We start from the raw sequence: 18,949 nt of genomic DNA on the forward strand, positions 1-18,949 counted from the left end.
GCTCCTGAAGGACATTAACAGATAAGCATTTAACAGACATTTTCATGTCATTCAGGGTGGCTGACCAGGAAGAGCACACATTTAGTAGAATATGCGTACTACAATTTAGCGGAATGTGTAGTAGGTTTTAGCTTGTGGATGTTTATACAACTTGTAATTTCATTTCACAACAGGATGAATCTTTTTTTCTGATACATTTTAACTTGCTATACAACCAACAACAATGCTTTTAAATCGTGAATGCCTGATCAATCAAGAAAAAAGGACATTTTTGTTCATAGAGCCTGAAGTGAACAGAATTAGCCTACAATGTCGGCTAGCCCCATTTCCTGTGGTCCTTTTTCTCAATGGAACGGGCAGCATTCATATACACTGAGAGATGTTAATTACAGCCTGATCATATGACAATCAGCAGTCCCTCCTGGCAAATGAATCACCACACTACATACAAATACAATATTTTATTTGTGGAAGCCCTCCTCCTGAGGTCCCATGACGGTGACTAACAGTGCTAGTGCGACTACACAAACACAACGTAGAAGCAGCACATTGGAGGTTGAAAGAGAGCGCTGTGGTTGCACATAGTGTACTCCTTACCCTCTGGTCCATGGGTGGAGTGCGGAGGCGTTTCTTATCGGTCTGGAAGTCATCATCCTTGTCCACACTGGTGTTAAAGGAATCTTGTAGCTTCACGGAAAGCTTTGAGGCAAGAGACGCAGGTTTCTTGGCCTGGTGGTCCTTCTCTGAATGACAGAAAAGTAACATCAGCCGAACGAGCGAACCATGCAATCGCCTAAACTGTCCCAATATGTAATGACTAGTAAATAGATAATTCTATATGAATCTGAAAATGAACCTAATCAACATATGAATACAACCACTGTATCGTAAACAAAGCAGTCTCATTAGAACTCATTGAACTGTATTCAAACAGATTTAGTCACCTATTGCACATCAAGCATCACATTCAGTGTCAGCCTCATTTGGCCACAATACCTTTCTCTGCCGAATGAGACCTACATGCTGCTGCTTCTGTGTCCGGGCCTGTGAGGTCCACTACAACCTGGTTAGTTGGTGATGCATTGGTAGGAGTGGTCATTCTTGCTAACCCGCTATGACAAGCACATTGGCAAGGTGTGGCAACATCTGGCTTCTTACAGGCTGTAGAGGGGCTTCCACTGCTCTTAGCTGGGTCTTTAGCTGTGGACCACCACAACAGGTTCATTATATTGCACAACACTGGAATGGATATATTATGAACATTTATGAGCAGAGGGACAACTACAAATACCAAAACTGAACGATCAATACAATAATGATGTAGGCTGTTGATAATGGATTATATTTTTTTTACATAAGGCATTAAAAGCAGACTTTTGGTCTAAGACTAGCCAGCTAACTACCTAAAAAGCATGCAAAAACCTTGCAAACACGACGCACCCAGCTGAAACACTGATAAAAAGCTTTTCCTAACATGATAGCTGACGTCAATTGGAGGTATAGCTAGTGATATCATGCTGTGAAGGCATTCATAATTTTAAAATACAATTTTTAATTAAAATAAAAGTAATTTTCTTACATTTTTGCAGGGTGTTCCATCCTGGACCACAGAGCTACACAGTGCATAGCAATTTCCCTTTTGTGGTCAATAAAGTAATCTATGTATCTATCTATAGCCTGGGCAGCTAGTGGGAATGACAGGTGTGTGTATCTGTCCTATACATAACCATATACCATCAAGATGAATTTGAAGATTATGCGCAGTTGCGTATAAAAAAAAAAATAAAAAAAAGAGGCAAACTGTTGCATAGTGTTGCTTTAACAGGAGCTTCATACAAAACCACTTAACTTAACCAAACGGAATCTTCTGAATACCTGTGGAAACTGCTGGTGTGAGGTTGAGTAGTGCCTACCGTACTGTGCCTGCTGCCAGGCTAGTGTAGAGCACAGAAGAGCCAGGCTCTTCCCGCTCCCTGTGGGGCTCTCCAGGAGACTGTGCTGTCCATGGTTCAGACCGCGGACAATCTGAGGAGAGTTACAACCAGTGCTTTTTTTTTCTTTTTTAAATGGAATACTTCAGTAACTGTGCACATTACAATGACTGCATTCTAATGTGTTTTTCATTCGTGAGTCGTTTGTGCAATAAAAAACTCACAGCAGTCAGCCTTGTTTGTTTGACAGCACCGCATATGAACATGTAATGCTATGCAATGTGGCACTTTTATACACTCACTGAGTTCATCATGGCCAGCTGAGAGGGATAAGCCTTGCAGGGAAAATGTATCTTCACCCCACCTATGGTGTACTCCACAGCAGAAGTTGCCATGATCGCTCTGTTGAAGAGATCACCTTGTGAAGATTAGATCACAAATTGTACAAAAACTCACCAGCTATAATTTCAATATTGGAAATGTTTTCTATAAAACCGTGAACAACATGGAAGATACTAAGGAATCTTGTTGGACATTTCATCCATCATTTACAGGGACAAACACTGGCATACATCATATGAACAACAGAAAACTACGATGCAAGTTACAAAATAGGATAAGGTTTTGTGGGGATGTCTGTACCATCACATGATCACTCACAGACTGTATTTTACTGTTTGTCCGTCTTGTTTCAGATAGGGTGACATTATCTAACTTAGTCCATGTATTCAATGGGTCACATGAGTGCAACACCTGTCTTGTTAGTTATTTCAGGCCTTGAGTATTCAGCAGCCTGGGCAGAAACACCTCCCTGAACATCTCTGATCACGGTAAACGGGGGAATAGTTCAAAGTAATTTAGCTACAGCTAGCTATTATTAACTAGCATCGACCAAGATGATGTTAAATTGTCATGTTAGTCAGCTAGCTAGTAAGCTAAAGTTTAATGGGATTAGGCTTGATATAAGATGCTCTGAAGTTAGCAAAACATATCCTAGCAAAGGACCATATCTACATTACGCTTAGATTAAATGGCTAATATACATCAGTTCCGGGTACATTCATCGTCGTCAAACGTATGTGCCTTCTTTACATCTGGGGTAGGCTCGTGCTACCAAGACAATTTAGATAGCTGCCCAGTTATGTTGCTGGAATAATTAAGCTAGGCAGGTTAGCCGACCTACAGACGGATGCCAAACGTCACGTAGGCTAGCAATTGAAGACGGTTGCTTGAAACATATACACGGTCGCGCTCAACAGTCTGTTTACCTTTGTATGTGTGAAGGGAAGAGTGAAGAAACAGCTTAAATGATATTGCAGTATAAAAATGTCATCATTTTCCGCGAGTTTGGTTACATAGTCATACGTGCCACATAAATTCCCGCCCTGCTTGGAAATTGTATGAACCAATCAGAGTGCACGTAACGTAAGCATCAGGTAATATCCCACCAATAGCAAGAGGACCTGACCTACACCCATCGTTTACCCTCATTCACGGGTTCCGATTTATTTCGTTTTTGAGTGTGAGTAGGCTTGACTTGGGCTGAATCTGTTTTTGTATGCCAAGTGTCTGGAGTGTCTTTAAACAATTATGTGAGAAGCACTGTTTATGCTTAATTTATTGAAAATGGGTTAAATAGCCTAATAGACTATGCGCAATCATCAAGATTATTCCTACTTATGTTCATATTGTATTGTATATTGTTTAGTAATAACTGACGTGATCCATTTAGGCATTTATTTGATATCCAGAATTGCATTCTTACCAGGAACAATGATGTCACTTTGTCAATTTGTGGACATCTGCAATTGCATTGTTTCTAATTGTAGATATCTGAAATAAAAATTTTACTAGTCATAATACCAATTGTGGATATCCAAAATGATTACGATGTATTTTTGGATATTCAAAGAATGTTTTTTTCAATCATCTGATAGTAAAGTTATGGCTTATTTGATTGTAGATATCTGAAAGGGTAGTTTTTCCTAGTAAGAATTCTGTTGCAGATATCTCGAATGTTCATTCTGGATATCAAAAATGTGATTGTGGATATCTGAAATTGAAAGCCCAATACACATGAATGGCAGAAGTGACATAATTTGTCCTTGCAAGAATGTCATTGTGGATATCTGATATGCTCTTTTTGACAAGGAAGAACTGAGTTATATCATCTATATAATAATAATATATATCCAGTATAGCTATTAAATGTTAAAACGGCCTACAATCAAAGTTGTAGATCTTGAAATACAATTTGTACTAGTAAGAATGTTATTGTGGATATCTTTAATTACCATTCTGATTAGTGAGAAAGAGATTTTGATTAGGAGAAATGCTATTATGGATATCTAAAATGTAATTAGGAGTGTGGTTCGATTAAATGTTAAAATGCCATATGATGTCTTCAACAGTTTTAACTATGAGGGCTTGAGCCATAGTCTTAGTTAGCATAAACTTGGTTAGGGAACCTTATCCTACTCTCCATTTTTCGCTCAACTGCTGTCTTGTCCGTATTCCTCCTTCCAGTTATTCATAAGGTATCATGACCATACAGATGTGTAACAAGTAATGTATCAACATATTAGTATTTTATTGACGCACACTTACATTGGCGTATTTTGGCATGTCACTCTCTGGTTGAAATTCAATTTCTGATCTGATTGGTGAGAAGACAGTGGCAGATTGGAATCCATCATCTGCCCACTTGTGATTGGCTCATTTTTATAATAAAGATGTGAGAGGGTGCCAAGTGGGCGTGAACCAAGTCTGGCTTTGCCTAGGCAGCATGACATGTTCATGCAAGCCTACTGTAAAGCAGGATATGTACAACAACAACCTGTCGCCTCAATCACGGTAAAATATAAGGTAGGCTACATAATCAAAATTGGAAGATAATCATTCAAATGTATTTCACATGTCGTTACTATTATAGAGATTTTCGCCTCTCAAGTCATTTAATTCTGAGGATCATGTTCCTTGTTAGGTTAATGTTAATGTTAAGGTTAATGTCCCTGTGTAATTTCCTTGTGTATTAGCATCTCTGCCTACCATTACTGTGTTGTGTACCCATATAAGACCCTCTGCCTTCCCTGCCTTCGATATCCGTTGTCTGAATGCTTTGTTGTGGCATTAATAAACGACAAGACGCCAAAGAGTAGCCGTCAGTCTGTTCTGTTGCTACACTGGTGTCAGAAGTGGGATCGAGTGCCACCTAGAGCAACAGAGATTGAAGAACTCATTGGAGAGCTGAACCAGGGTGGAGCATGGCGGAAGGACATTATTCCAACAGCCTTAAAAAGGATAGTTCCGGCCGTGTCCCTGCCCCAGACCCAGCGGGAGGAGGCAGCGGATGATGCCAGTGTTTTCCGCCCTGGTCAACGGCAGAAGAGCAAGCCGCTCGCCCCAGTGCCTCAACAGGGATCCTGCTATAACCGTGCCAGGACTGGGGACTGGGCGTGCCAGCGTGTCTGCAGTGGATGGAAGAAGCCGTCACACTGGGACCCTGAGTACGGCCTGCTGATGTGGTGTCTTGGGCAATGCTTTGAGTTGCTGAGGACTCCTGCTAATGACATAGAAAGAAATGGCACTCTGATCAGGGGGCTGGTCCTACCTCTAGCGGGGTGCCAGCAGACACAGCCTCCATCATCCAGATGATGTCGACCCTGATTGACCGACCGTTGTGATGGGCCTGGTCATGCGGTGAAGTGAGGGGACTGCCACTCTGGTCTCCAGCCCCTCCTCTCCAGGGTGGCGGCACACTGGTTGGCCTTATGGGTCACATGAAGGACTGTACCTAAACTGCCAGCTCAATGCTCAACCCTGCTGGGCCCTGAGACACAGGGGCTACCATCTCCCTGATGCAACTTTGCATCCTTGGCACCACTTGCTCATTTTCAGCAGCATGGTTGTCAACCAACACTCAGCTGACCTTAACCATAGAAAAGGCTGGCAACAGGGGGAAGAAGCCACTGCGAGTCCTGGTGGGACACCAGGAACTGGTGCACGATTTCTGTTTTGCTGACATCCAGGACCTGTGCATCATCAGCTTGGACCTGCTGACCCACTGGGGAGCCCGTGTTGATGTACCAGGGGCAGCCATCACCCTCAGCACAAAGACTGTGGCACTCCAATTCGGGCGCGGGGAGAGGAACAAAACCGTGGGCCAGCGAACCAACCGCCAAGCTACTGTAGCTCAGCCAGCGCTGAGCCCCTGTGCCTTGTCACTCCAGCAGCCCACTGCAGAGAAGTCTTCACCACCGTAGTTGTCACAGGTCAGGATGTTGAGGACCTGTGCCAGTGGAGCCGCTAGAGGCGAGCCAGAAACACCAGCTGCGTGCACCTCCCAGCCTTCGGTATCAGTCTGAATGCTGAATGTTGTTAAACAGCAAGACGCCAAAGAGAAGCCTCCAGTCTGCTCCGTTGCTTTGCTATATTTTCTATAGATATTCCTGAAGAAGTTTACACAATGCACTTCTCATACTCCATGTCACTACCCATATAGCAAGCATATATCGGTCCGCCGGTGTATTTTGGTGTCCTACTTCTAGTCCGCTCTCGGACCACCATTATCTTTAGTTTAACTGGTCATGGGTATTAAGAAAAGAATATGTTAGCAATGTTAGCAATTCCATAAATTTCTAAATCATATCCTTGGCATAGTCTAAACAGAAGTTTGTGGCACTAGTAGACTCTCAAGGTGAAGAATGACTTAGCCAATGTGTTGTTTACACACTGGTAACATCTATAAAATGTTAAGGGTTGATTTATGAAGAAATATGATATTTTTTTTTTTAGTGGCAAAACAGTGGCCCGTTTGTAACTCACCAGTGGACAGCCCGACAAACAGATGAGCAAAAGGCCAGCAGACCGCCAGCTCTGCCCCCAGTGGGCTGACAGTGGTCCATTGGCCTTTTGCTCTCTGGGTAGTTGACAGATAACCGTTTATTGCATAAAAAATGAATATATCTGGATTTATTTCAGAATGTTGCTGAAGTTTGCTTTCTATTGGTAGGGTCATATCCTCAGCTGAGCACAGGACAAAGTCCGTAGACACACCTCCCCAGGAATAGTTTAACACATTGTACCAGCCCCTAAATTATTGCCCAATCGGTTTACACATTACGGAGGTCGAACTTGCTGTAGGAGGGTCAAGGCCTTAAAGACACCACTGAACATGATGGCACTGCGTGATGAGATTTCAGTGGTTGCAGTCAACATCTCTGTAAAGTTTCCGTAAAAATCAAATGTTTCAGTGGCTGGCCTTTTTCAAACAAAACGGAGTCGCCGAAACCCGAATCGGTAAGGGGAGTATAGCTCTCTCGCATGCGTACACCACAGATATTTGCATGGAGGTTCAAATAACGTTAAATGGCCTACACAATTCCCAACAGCAGCACCTCAGCAAAACTAAAAAGTATTGTTCTTGAAATATGAGGCCCATGCAACTTTGCTTTAACAGCGAATACAAACTTTGATACCACAAGGCAAAACACGTGCAGCTAGACGTGTTTACCATTTCACAACAGACTGTCAGAGCTTGCCAGCTCTTTTTCTGTCCTGCACGATTCGCTTGGAATAGAGCCGGTAGAAAGATAGAAAGAAGTCCCCGTTCCTAATTAACAACGCAATAGCTATTTACGTTCACGAGAGAAGTTCATGTTCTCTCAGTAATTGCATATGAAAGAATGAGGAGCGAGACTCTTTCGAGGGACACGTCAGGGAACTTAATTTAAAGTTTCGAAGACACTGTTCACTACATTTTATTTTATGTTAGACTTACATTGAGGTAAAGTAAGCCTAATTAAGATCATGTATGCTACTACATCATGATTTCTCCTCTTTCCCATTACAAATCCTTTGGTAGGAGATTGCCAGGCGGACATGGTGCTTGTGCTTTATTACCTCAACCAAGGAGGTTATTTTCTCGGGGCCGATTGTCTTATTTGCCAGCAGGATAACGAGACAAGTACCAGGCCGATTTTAATGACATATGGTGAAGGAGAGCAGCAAGGAAGACCCCTTTAAATTTTCGAGCTGATCCGAATTACGGGTCTGATCCACGAATAATTTTTTACACTTTCGTTAACATTGCGAGAGGCGGATATCTGCGCTCTCAGAGTGCCAGTCTAGTTATGTATTTTTTTTAATTTTTGTTTTGTAGGCAATACTGCGTGCTACACCTTCAATTTGTAATAGATTGCATTCATGCTTTGGCATAGCTTACTCCCTTGAAATTATTCTTTCACACAAAAAAAAAATCCTGATGTGATAGTGCCAACAGTTCCAGACAGGGTCATGGTCAGCTGGTTTGTGAAACCATTGTGGTGCAATTATCAAACATTACACCAAGGAAAACCAGGGGTGATTTAGTCTTTCCTCCCCTCATCTCTGCTCGAGGAGAACGTTAGGAAATTGACTCCATTCTCACAACCATTTTTACCGAGTGAAGATATACCGTAACAATAACCTTCTTTTTTAGTGTCTGGAGTCGTTCAGACCTCTCCAGCTATGGCAGAGCAAGCGACTAACACTCACGGGCCATCTGCCAACCCCGAGGTGGATCCTCAGCATGCCACTTCAGGGGAAGTGCCCACGGATGAGAGCAGGGACCCAGGAGACTTGCAGATGGAGATGAGAGAGAGGTCCTCGTCACCATCCTCAGCTAGCTCTGACAGTTTGTCTGAACTTGGGTTTGATACCATTGAATGGCCAGTACCTAACACAAGGTGTGTGAATTTTTTGTCTTTAGCTATTACAAATGGCTTAATGCAAAATTGTATAATTATATAACTTGTTTAATTCAAATTATGAATTATTATTTTATTACAGTATTTTGTATTAACAGCATCCTTGACTGTACGCTTTTCATATTAAGCCTATCTGTTACAAAACTTTGTCAACACCCACTATCAGCTGGATTTGGAAGAACTGTAGTATATTTAACTGGAGAAAACAATGAGGTGTTGCATTTATAACTTATGTCAAACAGCTAAGCTTCAAAGCCCTGGCTCCTGTTGGCATCCAGATCAGATCCATTCACATGTGGTGTTCCACTCACTCACAAGGATTTAGAAAGTGAATAGCATTGTTTGTGTGGCATGGGTTAAAATCAAAGACTTTGAGCAAGTTCCTGTCATCACGTCATCATCTGCATCGACCTGGCAATCTGGTCTTACTTGCTCCTGCTCTCGACAGCCCTGTCTTTGTAATGCAATGCTTTCTGGGCTAGTCAAGGCATCTGGACAAACAGGAGGAGTGGTTGGGTTCCACCCCTCTTACAGATGTGGGGAATCCTCCTCCTCCCTGAATCTCTGCATGCTCACTGGCTCTCGAGCCTGAGGGAAGGAGGGGTATAAAGAAAGTCTTGGAGAGGAAAGGTTTTGGTGGTTGTAAGCTTCTCTCAGACATGCTCGTGAACTGTTGATGTTGAAATGGAGACACAAGAAGAACAGCCTGAACTTTCCTACGATTCTTCAGAATGGTAAATTAGAGAGTGTAAAATATCTAACTTTTCTGAATGTTTAAAAGAAACACATGGATATGAATTATAGATAGATTAAACTGAGGAATTGTAATGGTGTCTTCACTGTTTCTCTATTTCACAGTTTGATATGTCTTTGCAGTACGACTAACACCCACACTAACATACAACTTTTGAAACCAATTTTTATTTGTATTAAATCAGAAACCAGAGGACTGGAACTAATGACCCCTAAACAGAATGGCCAGTGCTTTCTCTCACTTTGTGTGTGTGTGTGTGTGTGTGTGTGTGTGTGTGTGTGTGTGTGTGTGAAAAAAAATCTGCTAAATGGGTTTGTGCTCACTCTCCCTAGGCCCGGTATGACAGGTCTGCATCTGGTCAAGCTGGGCAGGGACCGCCAGCGCATGGACCAGCACAGAGACTTCACCGTGGCCTCTCCCGCTGAGTTTGTCACACGCTTCGGAGGCAACAAAGTCATTGAAAAGGCATGGCCAGGGCGAGAGAAAGAGAGATAGAGTGCTGTGGTGTGGGTTCCTGAGGGTTGAGGTCACTGTAACACACAAGGCCTTTTGCTTAATTTCTCTATTTTCACTTTGTCTGCCATTTGTTGGCCTAAAGATGCAATCTGCGATTCGGATTTGGTTCCGATTCCGGGAAAGGTTGTTCATATTTGTGCTCAATGGAATTTAATTACACCTGTCTGTTAGGTGCTTCTGAGGCACCGTGTTGATTGGCTGAGATTTGTATGACTCATTCTGAGCCACTATATTTGTGTCCCATTTACAGGGCCAGGACTATGTATGAACACTGGAGTTTTTTTTTGCAAAAATACTGAACGGACAGTGAGGAGCAATTCGCTGAATTTGATAAACAGTGAATGGGATTAGAATTGCACACTGAACCTTTAAAAGCCTCTCTGTTGTTATATAATGTAATGCTAAGCCTTGCTATTGATTTCTGTGCACTTGGTGATTTCAGGTGCTCATTGCCAACAATGGGATTGCGGCGGTCAAGTGCATGCGTTCGATTCGCCGATGGTCCTATGAAATGTTCCGGAATGAGCGTGCCATCCGATTTGTTGTCATGGTTACCCCAGAGGATCTGAAGGCCAATGCTGGTGAGGATGGTAGAGGGTGAAAAAAATGACCGCTTGTCGTATATAGTGGAGGTCACTAGGGTGAATGGGGATCAATACATGGTTACCTCAGTCTGTTCTGAAGGCTAGTCCACTCTTCTGTTAAGATTTTTTTTTGTGTGGCTTTGAAAGAAATTGGCTTTTGTTTTAATTGACTTTATGTTGTGAACATGGTCTATAAATACAGAAGACGGACCAGTGTTCGAGTAGTTGTAGTAGTAGTATTATTTTTGTGTGTGTGTTCATAATCATGTCCATACTTGTGTGTTTGTGTGCAGAGTACATCAGGATGGCTGACCACTATGTGCCTGTGCCTGGAGGGCCGAATAATAACAATTATGCCAATGTGGAGCTAATTTTGGACATAGCAAAACGTATACCTGTCCAGGTAAGAGGCCAGCACACTGACGTAGCTAGAAACGTGTAATTTGTTACTGTTCTGTGTGATGTTCAATGAATATTGTCCACTCTGCACCCCTGATAGGCTGTGTGGGCTGGCTGGGGTCATGCATCTGAGAATCCCAAACTCCCAGAGCTGCTCAGCAAGAATGACATTGCCTTCATGGGTACGGTATACAGCACCTTTGTGTCTGAGCAGACTCCTTGTCTTCCAGCATAACATTATATGGATACTTTTATTTTACATGACTAATAGCATTTCCTTCTCTTGTGCAGGTCCTCCTAGTCAGGCCATGTGGGCATTAGGAGATAAGATTGCTTCATCCATAGTGGCTCAGACCGCTGGCATCCCAACTCTCCCGTGGAGTGGAACAGGTTTGGCCACACCTCAAACCGTTTGTAGACACTAGCTGAGATTTGTTGTCCTGGTTTACCACGCTCTTACTGTGCACCCTGCCCCCACCACAGGTATGACAGTGGAATGGTCGGAGAATGACCAGATAAATAAGGTCATTAGTGTACCCTCTGATCTCTACAAGCAGGCGTGTATCCAGGATGTGGAAGAAGGCTTAGTGGTAAGTTAGAACAGTGACTTATGATATACCCTCAGGCTTGAAGGTAAGTTACAACAGTGACTTGCAATATACCCAGAAACAATATGTTTGTTTCTATGAAGCATTCCTGCACAACAGAAATCTCTGTAACAGTTTGTCATTCCCATTTCTTGACTCCCTCAGGCAGCAGAGAAAGTCGGTTACCCTGTGATGGTTAAGGCCTCAGAAGGGGGTGGGGGCAAGGGCATCCGCAAAGTCAACAGTGCTGAGGACTTCCCCAATCTCTTTAGACAGGTATGTGCAAAAGTTTGCATGTGCAAAAGACATCTGAAGAATTGTCTTGTAGTGGTTGTACTGCTGTGTGTGTGGATTACCCCTTCCCTGTCTTCAGCTATTGCCATGTAACTTTTTTTGTTGAAATATGGGATGAAAGCACCGTCATTTTTTTGGGGGGGGGTACACATTTGTAAATACTATTACATTAAAGCTCAAGTAGAGATGAATGATAGTAAATCATGTGTTTGCTACTACACTGTGTACTTGAGCTGCAACATTTGCCATAGCAGCTGATTCTCTGTGCCCATGTATTCCCTGTCTCCCACTTAGGTCCAGACCGAAGTCCCTGGTTCGCCCATCTTTGTCATGCAGTTGGCCAAACAGTCTCGCCATCTGGAGGTGCAGCTTTTGGCAGATCAGTATGGCAACGCCATCTCGCTCTTTGGCCGCGACTGTTCCGTCCAACGCCGCCACCAGAAGATCATTGAGGAGGCTCCGGCCACCATTGCTCCATCAGATGTATTTGAACACATGGAGAGGGTATGGGTCTACTTTACTTATCCATCAGGCCCCAGTCAGTTTCTCCTTATGTTGAATCTTTACAATGAAAACATTTAACAACTGATTACAAATGTAGGACTTTCACCTTTGTTCTTGGAAAAGCCCTCGGCCTAATCAACCTACAACAGAACCTCTCATTGAGTTTCTTTGAATGTTTATTGTTGTTAGAATACTGTGGCATCTGTTTTGTCTGTCAGTGTGCCGTGACATTGGCCAAGATGGTGGGGTACGTAAGTGCCGGCACAGTGGAGTACCTCTACGGCCAAGATGGCAGCTTTTACTTCCTGGAGCTCAACCCCCGCCTGCAGGTGGAGCACCCCTGCACTGAGATGGTCGCAGACGTCAACCTCCCCGCTGCTCAGCTTCAGGCGAGTGCTTACCCCCTTTCGTGCTGTTGGAGCAAATGTTTGCGTGCGGGTGTAATGTGGAGGAAGGGCGGTTTAAAAGAGCATCTGGTACCACTGTTTCCCCTGAGAAGCAATGTCCGCGCCATCACGCTGGCAGGTCGGTTGTCACGGTAACCCAAAGGCTGGAAGGCACGGGCGACAGGATGGGAAACAGTGTGGCAAGTGGTGCCATGTGACCGTGCCATGTGGATTTGTCTATAGTCAGTCCTTGAAGGATCGAAATTTGTTATAGTTTTAACCCCAATGCAGAATGCTTTTTTAATTAGATGGCATAGCGTTTGGACCACCTGGTCTGATAATGCATGTGACAAGATTATACTGAGGAGCCATGCTAAATCTATTATTATGCTGATCCTTAACCATACTTTGTGATTGCACCTTGAAAGTGTTCCCGTAATCCCAGGATTAACAACATTAACATGCTGCAAGGGAAAGTAAACCTCATTTCCAAATGCCTAAATGCTGTTTCAGTGACAGTGTTGGTGTTATGCCTCTGTGATCTGTCAACAAGACCCTACACTGTCCTCCAAATGTTACCGTAATCTAGAGAACTTTGAGAGAAGATTACAAATACAGCATCTTCAAGGGGATATCAAAAATAAAATGAAAGCAGATCATGTAGTGACTTTGTTTTTCTTTATGCTAACCAGATTTCGATGGGCATCCCCCTGAACCGAATCAAGGACATTCGCATGATGTACGGGATGCAGCCCTGGGGCGACTCCCCCATCGACTTTGAGGCCATGTCCACATTGCCCTCTCCCCGCGGCCACGTCATCGCTACACGTATCACCAGCGAGAACCCTGATGAGGTGAGTGGGATGATGATGATGATGATGATGATGAAACTTCAGGCCCTTTCATACATCTGAGTCCTGGAAGTTCTTGAATGCCTTTCTGTGCCTCTCGCAGGGGTTCAAGCCCAGCTCGGGGACGGTTCAGGAGCTGAACTTCCGCAGCAGCAAGAACGTGTGGGGCTACTTCAGCGTGGCTGCCACAGGGGGGCTGCACGAGTTCGCTGACTCGCAGTTTGGCCACTGCTTCTCCTGGGGAGAGAATCGAGAAGAGGCCATCTCGTAAGTACCGGACAGCAATATGTACTAGTGGTTTGCGTGGATAATCGCATATCTGGATGACCATTTGCAGCGTAACTATTCAAATACTAATATATCTATTCGGTTATTGTACATGCATATAATCATGGGGAGTTAGGAGAAAATACAAATACTTACAAACAGTTACATATACGCACTCATAATAGTTTTGGTATTCATTTGCGGAGTGATATTATAAACACTCACAGTGTGGTAATGTACAATGTACAGTGGGACTATACACTCTCACAATAAACGGTTTTCCTACTTCCCCGATACATTCTCCAATCACTGTAGCCTTACGTCTACCCCTGCAAATAGCCAAATAACAGTTCTTAGACACTGTTGGATATGCTAATATCAAAAATCGTCAATGTGCACTAGGGCTGAACGATTTGGGGAAATAATCTAATTGCGATTTTTCCCCTCAATATTGCGATTGCGATTTAATATGCGATTTTTTTATTTTATCCTAATTTTTTTTCCCAACAAATCGTAATGAATGATTTAAATATGACCAACACAATATTAGATACATTTAGGGTAAAATATTATTTCCCACAATTTAAATTTTTATTTAACTGCTCATTACAGAATCAAGAACAACAAATCGGTGGCTTTGCCACTGTGCATTTAAGTAATTTAAACAAAGTAATTGTAAGAATAAACACAAGGCATGCACTTTTTAAACACTGTGTGCAAAATTTACCATCTTAAGAAAAAAAAAAATAATAATTTTTTTTTTTTTTTTTTTTTTTTTTTTTTTTAAGATCACGTTTTTAATCGCGAACGTTGCGGTTAGAAAATCGCGTTCTATCATATCGCGATTAAATCGCAAATGCAATTAATCGTTCAGCCCCCTGACGTTCACACCCTTGACGTCAGCCATAGTTAGTCCTACTCCCCTCAGTTGGGATCATGTTCAAGGCCCTCTTGATCGTTTCTCCCAGACTTATTTTGGGTGTTTGGTGCGCTTGTCAGGAACATGGTGGTGGCCCTGAAGGAGCTGTCCATACGTGGAGACTTCCGGACCACCGTGGAGTACCTCATCAAACTGCTGGAGACGGAGAGCTTCCAGCAGAACCAAATAGACACAGGCTGGCTGGACAGGCTCATCTCTGAGAAGATGCAGGTGAACAGACAACTCAGTAGAACAGCTAGAACACTGATTCACCTCTAGGTGTGTGTGTGTGTGTGTGTGTGTGTGTGTGTGTGTGTGTGTGTGTGTGTGTGTGTGTGTGTGTGTGTGTGTGTGTGTGTGTGTGTGTGTGTGTGTGTGTGTGTGTGTGTGTGTGTGTGTGTCATTTACTAGTTTGGCAAGGCAAGTGTATTTATAGAGCACAATTCATACATACTTGGTAATGCAGGTACTCAATGCCAAGTCAAGCCTTGGCAACAAAGTGTAAGGACTCACACAGGCTCTTGTGTGTGTGGCTGCAGGCTGAGCGTCCTGACACCATGCTGGGTGTGGTGAGTGGAGCCCTCCATGTGGCCGACTACAGCCTGAAGAAGAGCGTCTCAGATTTCCTGCACCCACTGGAAAGGTACAATGGCATTGATTTAACCAACACTGTTCGTGATTTAAACGTAATGATTATTTTCCCTCACTTTCTGAATGGCAAGATTGCTTCTCAGATGAGGGTTGACGTTAATGTTAGGGAATATGGCTCTCTGGGAACCTTTGGGTTTATTTGCATGTATTTCCTGAATGGCCCTCTTGAGCCCGTCTGTTTGCAAGGGAATGAAGGGACTGGCAATCTGCCAGTAATGCCCAGCACTTACTTCCAGAATATGCATTAACCTATTATTATTTCTGATACATAACAGCAGTTCATTATACACTATGTTTTAATGTAATTGACAGTGATTTTTAGAGAGGACCATAATTAGTTTTAATGTGAGTGTATATATATGCATATATATTTGTAAATCTTGACTGTGTGTGTGTGTGTTCCTCTTGTCCTGTCCTCAGGGGTCAGGTTCTGCCCGCCCACACGCTGCTGAACACGGTGGACGTGGAGCTGATCTACGAGGGCACCAAGTTCGTGCTGAAGGTGACCCGTCAGTCGTCCAGCTCCTACGTGGTGCTGATGAACGGCTCGTGCATCGAGGTGGACGTGCACCGGCTCAGCGACGGAGGCCTGCTGCTCTCCTACGACGGCTCCAGCTACACAACCTACATGAAGGAGGAGGTGGACAGGTACACGTCACACCAACACACAATTCAGAAACCTCAAGGAAAAGTCACATCAAGTTTTTTTAAAGTGGTTTTTCGCTTTAACATATTTTGAAATATCCCAAAAAAATATGCATTCTATTTGGGATGTATGATATATTTGATAGACTCCAGCTGACATTTCATCCCTGCGATTCACACTGGCCAAAGAGCTTAACAGGATTACTGCAAGTGTGTGTGTGTGTATATATATGTGTGTGTGTGTGTGTGTGTGTGTGTGTGTGTGTGTGTGTGTGTGTGTGTGTGTGTGTGTGTGTGTGTGTGTGTGTGTGTGTGGCATTTTCCTGAGTGACTGAAATTCGAGTGAAAACACACATACAGCACTAGATGTACTGTGGGCTCGACAAGCTGAGTGACAGAAACCTTTGAGCGAGGGACCTACTGTGTATCCCGCTACGTGTCCCCGCAGGTACCGCATCACCATTGATAACAAGACGTGTGTGTTCGAGAAGGAGAATGACCCCACGCTGCTGCGCTCGCCCTCCGCTGGGAAACTCGTCAAGTACATGGTGGAGGATGGAGGCCATGTCAGCACCGAACAGTGCTACTGTGAGATAGAGGTGAGGCTGGATTTAGGAGGGGCCTTTGGTTAGTGTGTGCAGGTGTGTTTCCTGGCTGTTCATGCTCTTGTGTGTATGTATTCTTCCTTTGTCTCTCTGTGTGTGTGTGTTTTGTTGTAATTGGGTCCCTGTATATTTTTGTATGTCAATGTGCGTTTTTGTCATTGTCATTTTTGTCATTGCACCTTTTTTGTTGGTTTGCGTGTGCGTGTGCGTTTGTGTGCGTGGAGACATTGTTCCATCTCGGTTTCATCCATGTTATGTTTCTCTGTAAATCTTCCTACAGGTGATGAAGATGGTTATGAGTCTGAACACTACTGACCCGGGTAACCTTTACTACGTCAAGCGCCCTGGGGCCGTGCTGGAGCCTGGCTGCGTCATTGCAAGACTGCAGCTGGACGACCCCAGCCGGGTGCAGAGGGTAAATGCTGCCATTATGTGTCTGTGTATGTTTGGCTTTGTGTGTGTCTGTGTTTGGGGGAGGGGGGGGGGGGGGGTGTATGTGTGTGTGCATGCATATGTGTGTTGGGGAAGGGGGGCATATGTGTATGTGTGTGAGTGTTTCCAGTGTGTCGGTGTGTTTATGTCTGCATATGTGAGCCCATTCTGTGCATGTGTGTCAGGCCGTATTCCTCACCTCTCAGCCATGATCTGGTGTCTCTCCCAGGCTGAGCTCTTCACGGGGTCGCTCCCTGTGATCCAGTCGGCGGGGCTGCAGGGGGAGAAGCTGCACCGGGTCTTCCACCACACCCTGGACCACCTCTCCCACGTCATGAACGGCTTCTGCCTGCCGGAGCCTTTCTTCAGCATCAGGGTGAGTCTCACACACACAGGAGTTAGGGAAACACACTGTACACACACACACACACACACACACACACACACACACACACAGGAGTTAGGGAAACACACTGTACACACACACACACACACACAGGAGTGAGGGAAACACACTGTACACACACACACACACACACACACACACAGGAGTTAGGGAAACACACTGTACACACACATACTGTAACAGCAGTGGATTCAGAAGAGTTAAGTATGTGTTTTTTAGTAGAGCTGATGAGGATAAAGTTTGGTATGGACTGATTGGAACAACACTGGAAATAACATTTACTATCTGTATGTGTGGGTGTATGTCTGACTACACATTTATGTACCTTTTAATGTATTTACTGTTTGTGTGTGTTGTGTATGTCTATGTGTTTGGTGTATGATGTGTGTGTGTGTGTGTGTGTGTGTGTGTATGTCTGTGTGTTTGGTGTATGATATGTGTGTGTGTGTGTCTGTGTGTTTGGTGTATGATGTGTGTGTGTGTGTGTGTGTGTGTGTGTGTGTGTGTGTGTGTGTGTGTGTACGCAGCTGAGGGAGTGGGTGGAGCGTCTGATGCGGCTGCTGCGCGACCCCTCGCTCCCGCTGCTGGAGCTGCAGGACATCATGACCAGCGTGTCGAGCCGCATCCCCCCCGCTGTGGAGAAGGCCATCAGGAGGGAGATGGCGCAGTACGCCAGCAACATCACCTCCGTCCTCTGCCAATTCCCCAGTCAGCAGGTGTGCCCGCTAACAAGCCATACACACACACACACACACACACACACACACACACACACACACACACACACACGCACACGCACACACAGACCCCACACTCCCTACCCCGTCGCTCAACGATGCTAGAGATTTAGCTGTGTTGACTAAGCGAGATTGCATGTTTTCCTCTCCTGCCACTCTGATGCTTGCTTAGTTGTTTGGTTATTTATTTATATGTTTGTGTATTTCGCCTCCTCGGCAGATCGCCAACATCCTCGACAGCCACGCTGCCACGCTCAACAGAAAGTCAGAGCGAGAAGTCTTCTTCATGAACACACAGAGCATCGTACAGCTGGTCCAGAAGTGAGTGAAAATACTCACACACACACACACACACACACTCCCTTTCTCTCTCTCTCTCTCTCTCTCTCACACACACACACACACACACACACACACACACACACACACACACACACACAGATTACGAACAGTTCACACATAGTTAACTGCAATGTGCAGAATTAAGACTATACATGCACTATGGGATGTTGCCTAACCCGGTGGGATGTCTTAGAGGTAGTCTGTGTGGATGAAACAAATGGTATACACAAAAATGAATGGAAACATAAAATTGTGGTGATGTGTATTAGAAGTGTGTAACCATATGAAGTGTGTTTGTTCAGATATCGCAGTGGTATCCGTGGGCACATGAAAGCAGCGGTCATGGACCTCCTCCGACAGTACCTGAGTGTGGAGGTCAAGTTTCAGAGTGGT

The 18,949-nt window shown here is 44.2% G+C and overlaps 2 protein-coding genes across 8 annotated transcripts in view; one reads left to right on the top strand and one right to left on the bottom strand.

The window, feature by feature from the left end:
• Positions 1 to 3,340, bottom strand: part of brip1 (BRCA1 interacting helicase 1) — a 34,291-nt gene extending 30,951 nt beyond the window's left edge. For 2 of the 3 annotated variants that reach the window (XM_031573605.2, XM_031573604.2), the window contains exons 1-5: positions 3,200 to 3,340; positions 2,234 to 2,333; positions 1,914 to 2,025; positions 997 to 1,200; positions 598 to 743 (exon numbers count right to left, since the gene is read on the bottom strand). In XM_031573605.2, coding sequence (XP_031429465.1) covers positions 598 to 743; positions 997 to 1,200; positions 1,914 to 2,025; positions 2,234 to 2,326 — 555 coding nt within the window. In that variant the 5' untranslated portion in view covers positions 2,327 to 2,333; positions 3,200 to 3,340. The other variant, XM_042708722.1, reaches the window with a different exon arrangement.
• Positions 2,746 to 18,949, top strand: part of LOC105897182 (acetyl-CoA carboxylase-like) — a 90,336-nt gene continuing 74,132 nt past the window's right edge. For 3 of the 5 annotated variants that reach the window (XR_004164307.2, XM_012824076.3, XM_012824077.3), the window contains exons 1-22: positions 7,078 to 7,229; positions 8,410 to 8,656; positions 9,764 to 9,896; positions 10,390 to 10,528; positions 10,825 to 10,934; positions 11,031 to 11,112; positions 11,222 to 11,320; positions 11,414 to 11,520; positions 11,683 to 11,793; positions 12,106 to 12,315; positions 12,534 to 12,704; positions 13,394 to 13,555; positions 13,656 to 13,819; positions 14,819 to 14,969; positions 15,278 to 15,381; positions 15,810 to 16,037; positions 16,483 to 16,633; positions 16,920 to 17,054; positions 17,301 to 17,447; positions 18,005 to 18,193; positions 18,435 to 18,535; positions 18,859 to 18,947. Coding sequence is in view for 4 of the 5 variants with exons in the window: in XM_012824076.3 (XP_012679530.2) it covers positions 7,175 to 7,229; positions 8,410 to 8,656; positions 9,764 to 9,896; positions 10,390 to 10,528; positions 10,825 to 10,934; positions 11,031 to 11,112; positions 11,222 to 11,320; positions 11,414 to 11,520; positions 11,683 to 11,793; positions 12,106 to 12,315; positions 12,534 to 12,704; positions 13,394 to 13,555; positions 13,656 to 13,819; positions 14,819 to 14,969; positions 15,278 to 15,381; positions 15,810 to 16,037; positions 16,483 to 16,633; positions 16,920 to 17,054; positions 17,301 to 17,447; positions 18,005 to 18,193; positions 18,435 to 18,535; positions 18,859 to 18,947 (3,085 nt within the window). In the remaining variant the exon portion in view is untranslated. Of the gene's footprint in view, positions 2,762 to 7,077; positions 7,230 to 8,409; positions 8,657 to 9,311; positions 9,412 to 9,763; positions 9,897 to 10,389; positions 10,529 to 10,824; positions 10,935 to 11,030; positions 11,113 to 11,221; positions 11,321 to 11,413; positions 11,521 to 11,682; positions 11,794 to 12,105; positions 12,316 to 12,533; positions 12,705 to 13,393; positions 13,556 to 13,655; positions 13,820 to 14,818; positions 14,970 to 15,277; positions 15,382 to 15,809; positions 16,038 to 16,482; positions 16,634 to 16,919; positions 17,055 to 17,300; positions 17,448 to 18,004; positions 18,194 to 18,434; positions 18,536 to 18,858; positions 18,948 to 18,949 lie in introns of those variants that run through there. The other 2 variants (XM_031573602.2, XM_031573603.2) reach the window with 2 other exon arrangements.

Source organism: Clupea harengus, chromosome 9 (assembly GCF_900700415.2).
Source record: "Clupea harengus chromosome 9, Ch_v2.0.2, whole genome shotgun sequence".
Taxonomy (NCBI): Eukaryota; Metazoa; Chordata; class Actinopteri; order Clupeiformes; family Clupeidae; genus Clupea; species Clupea harengus.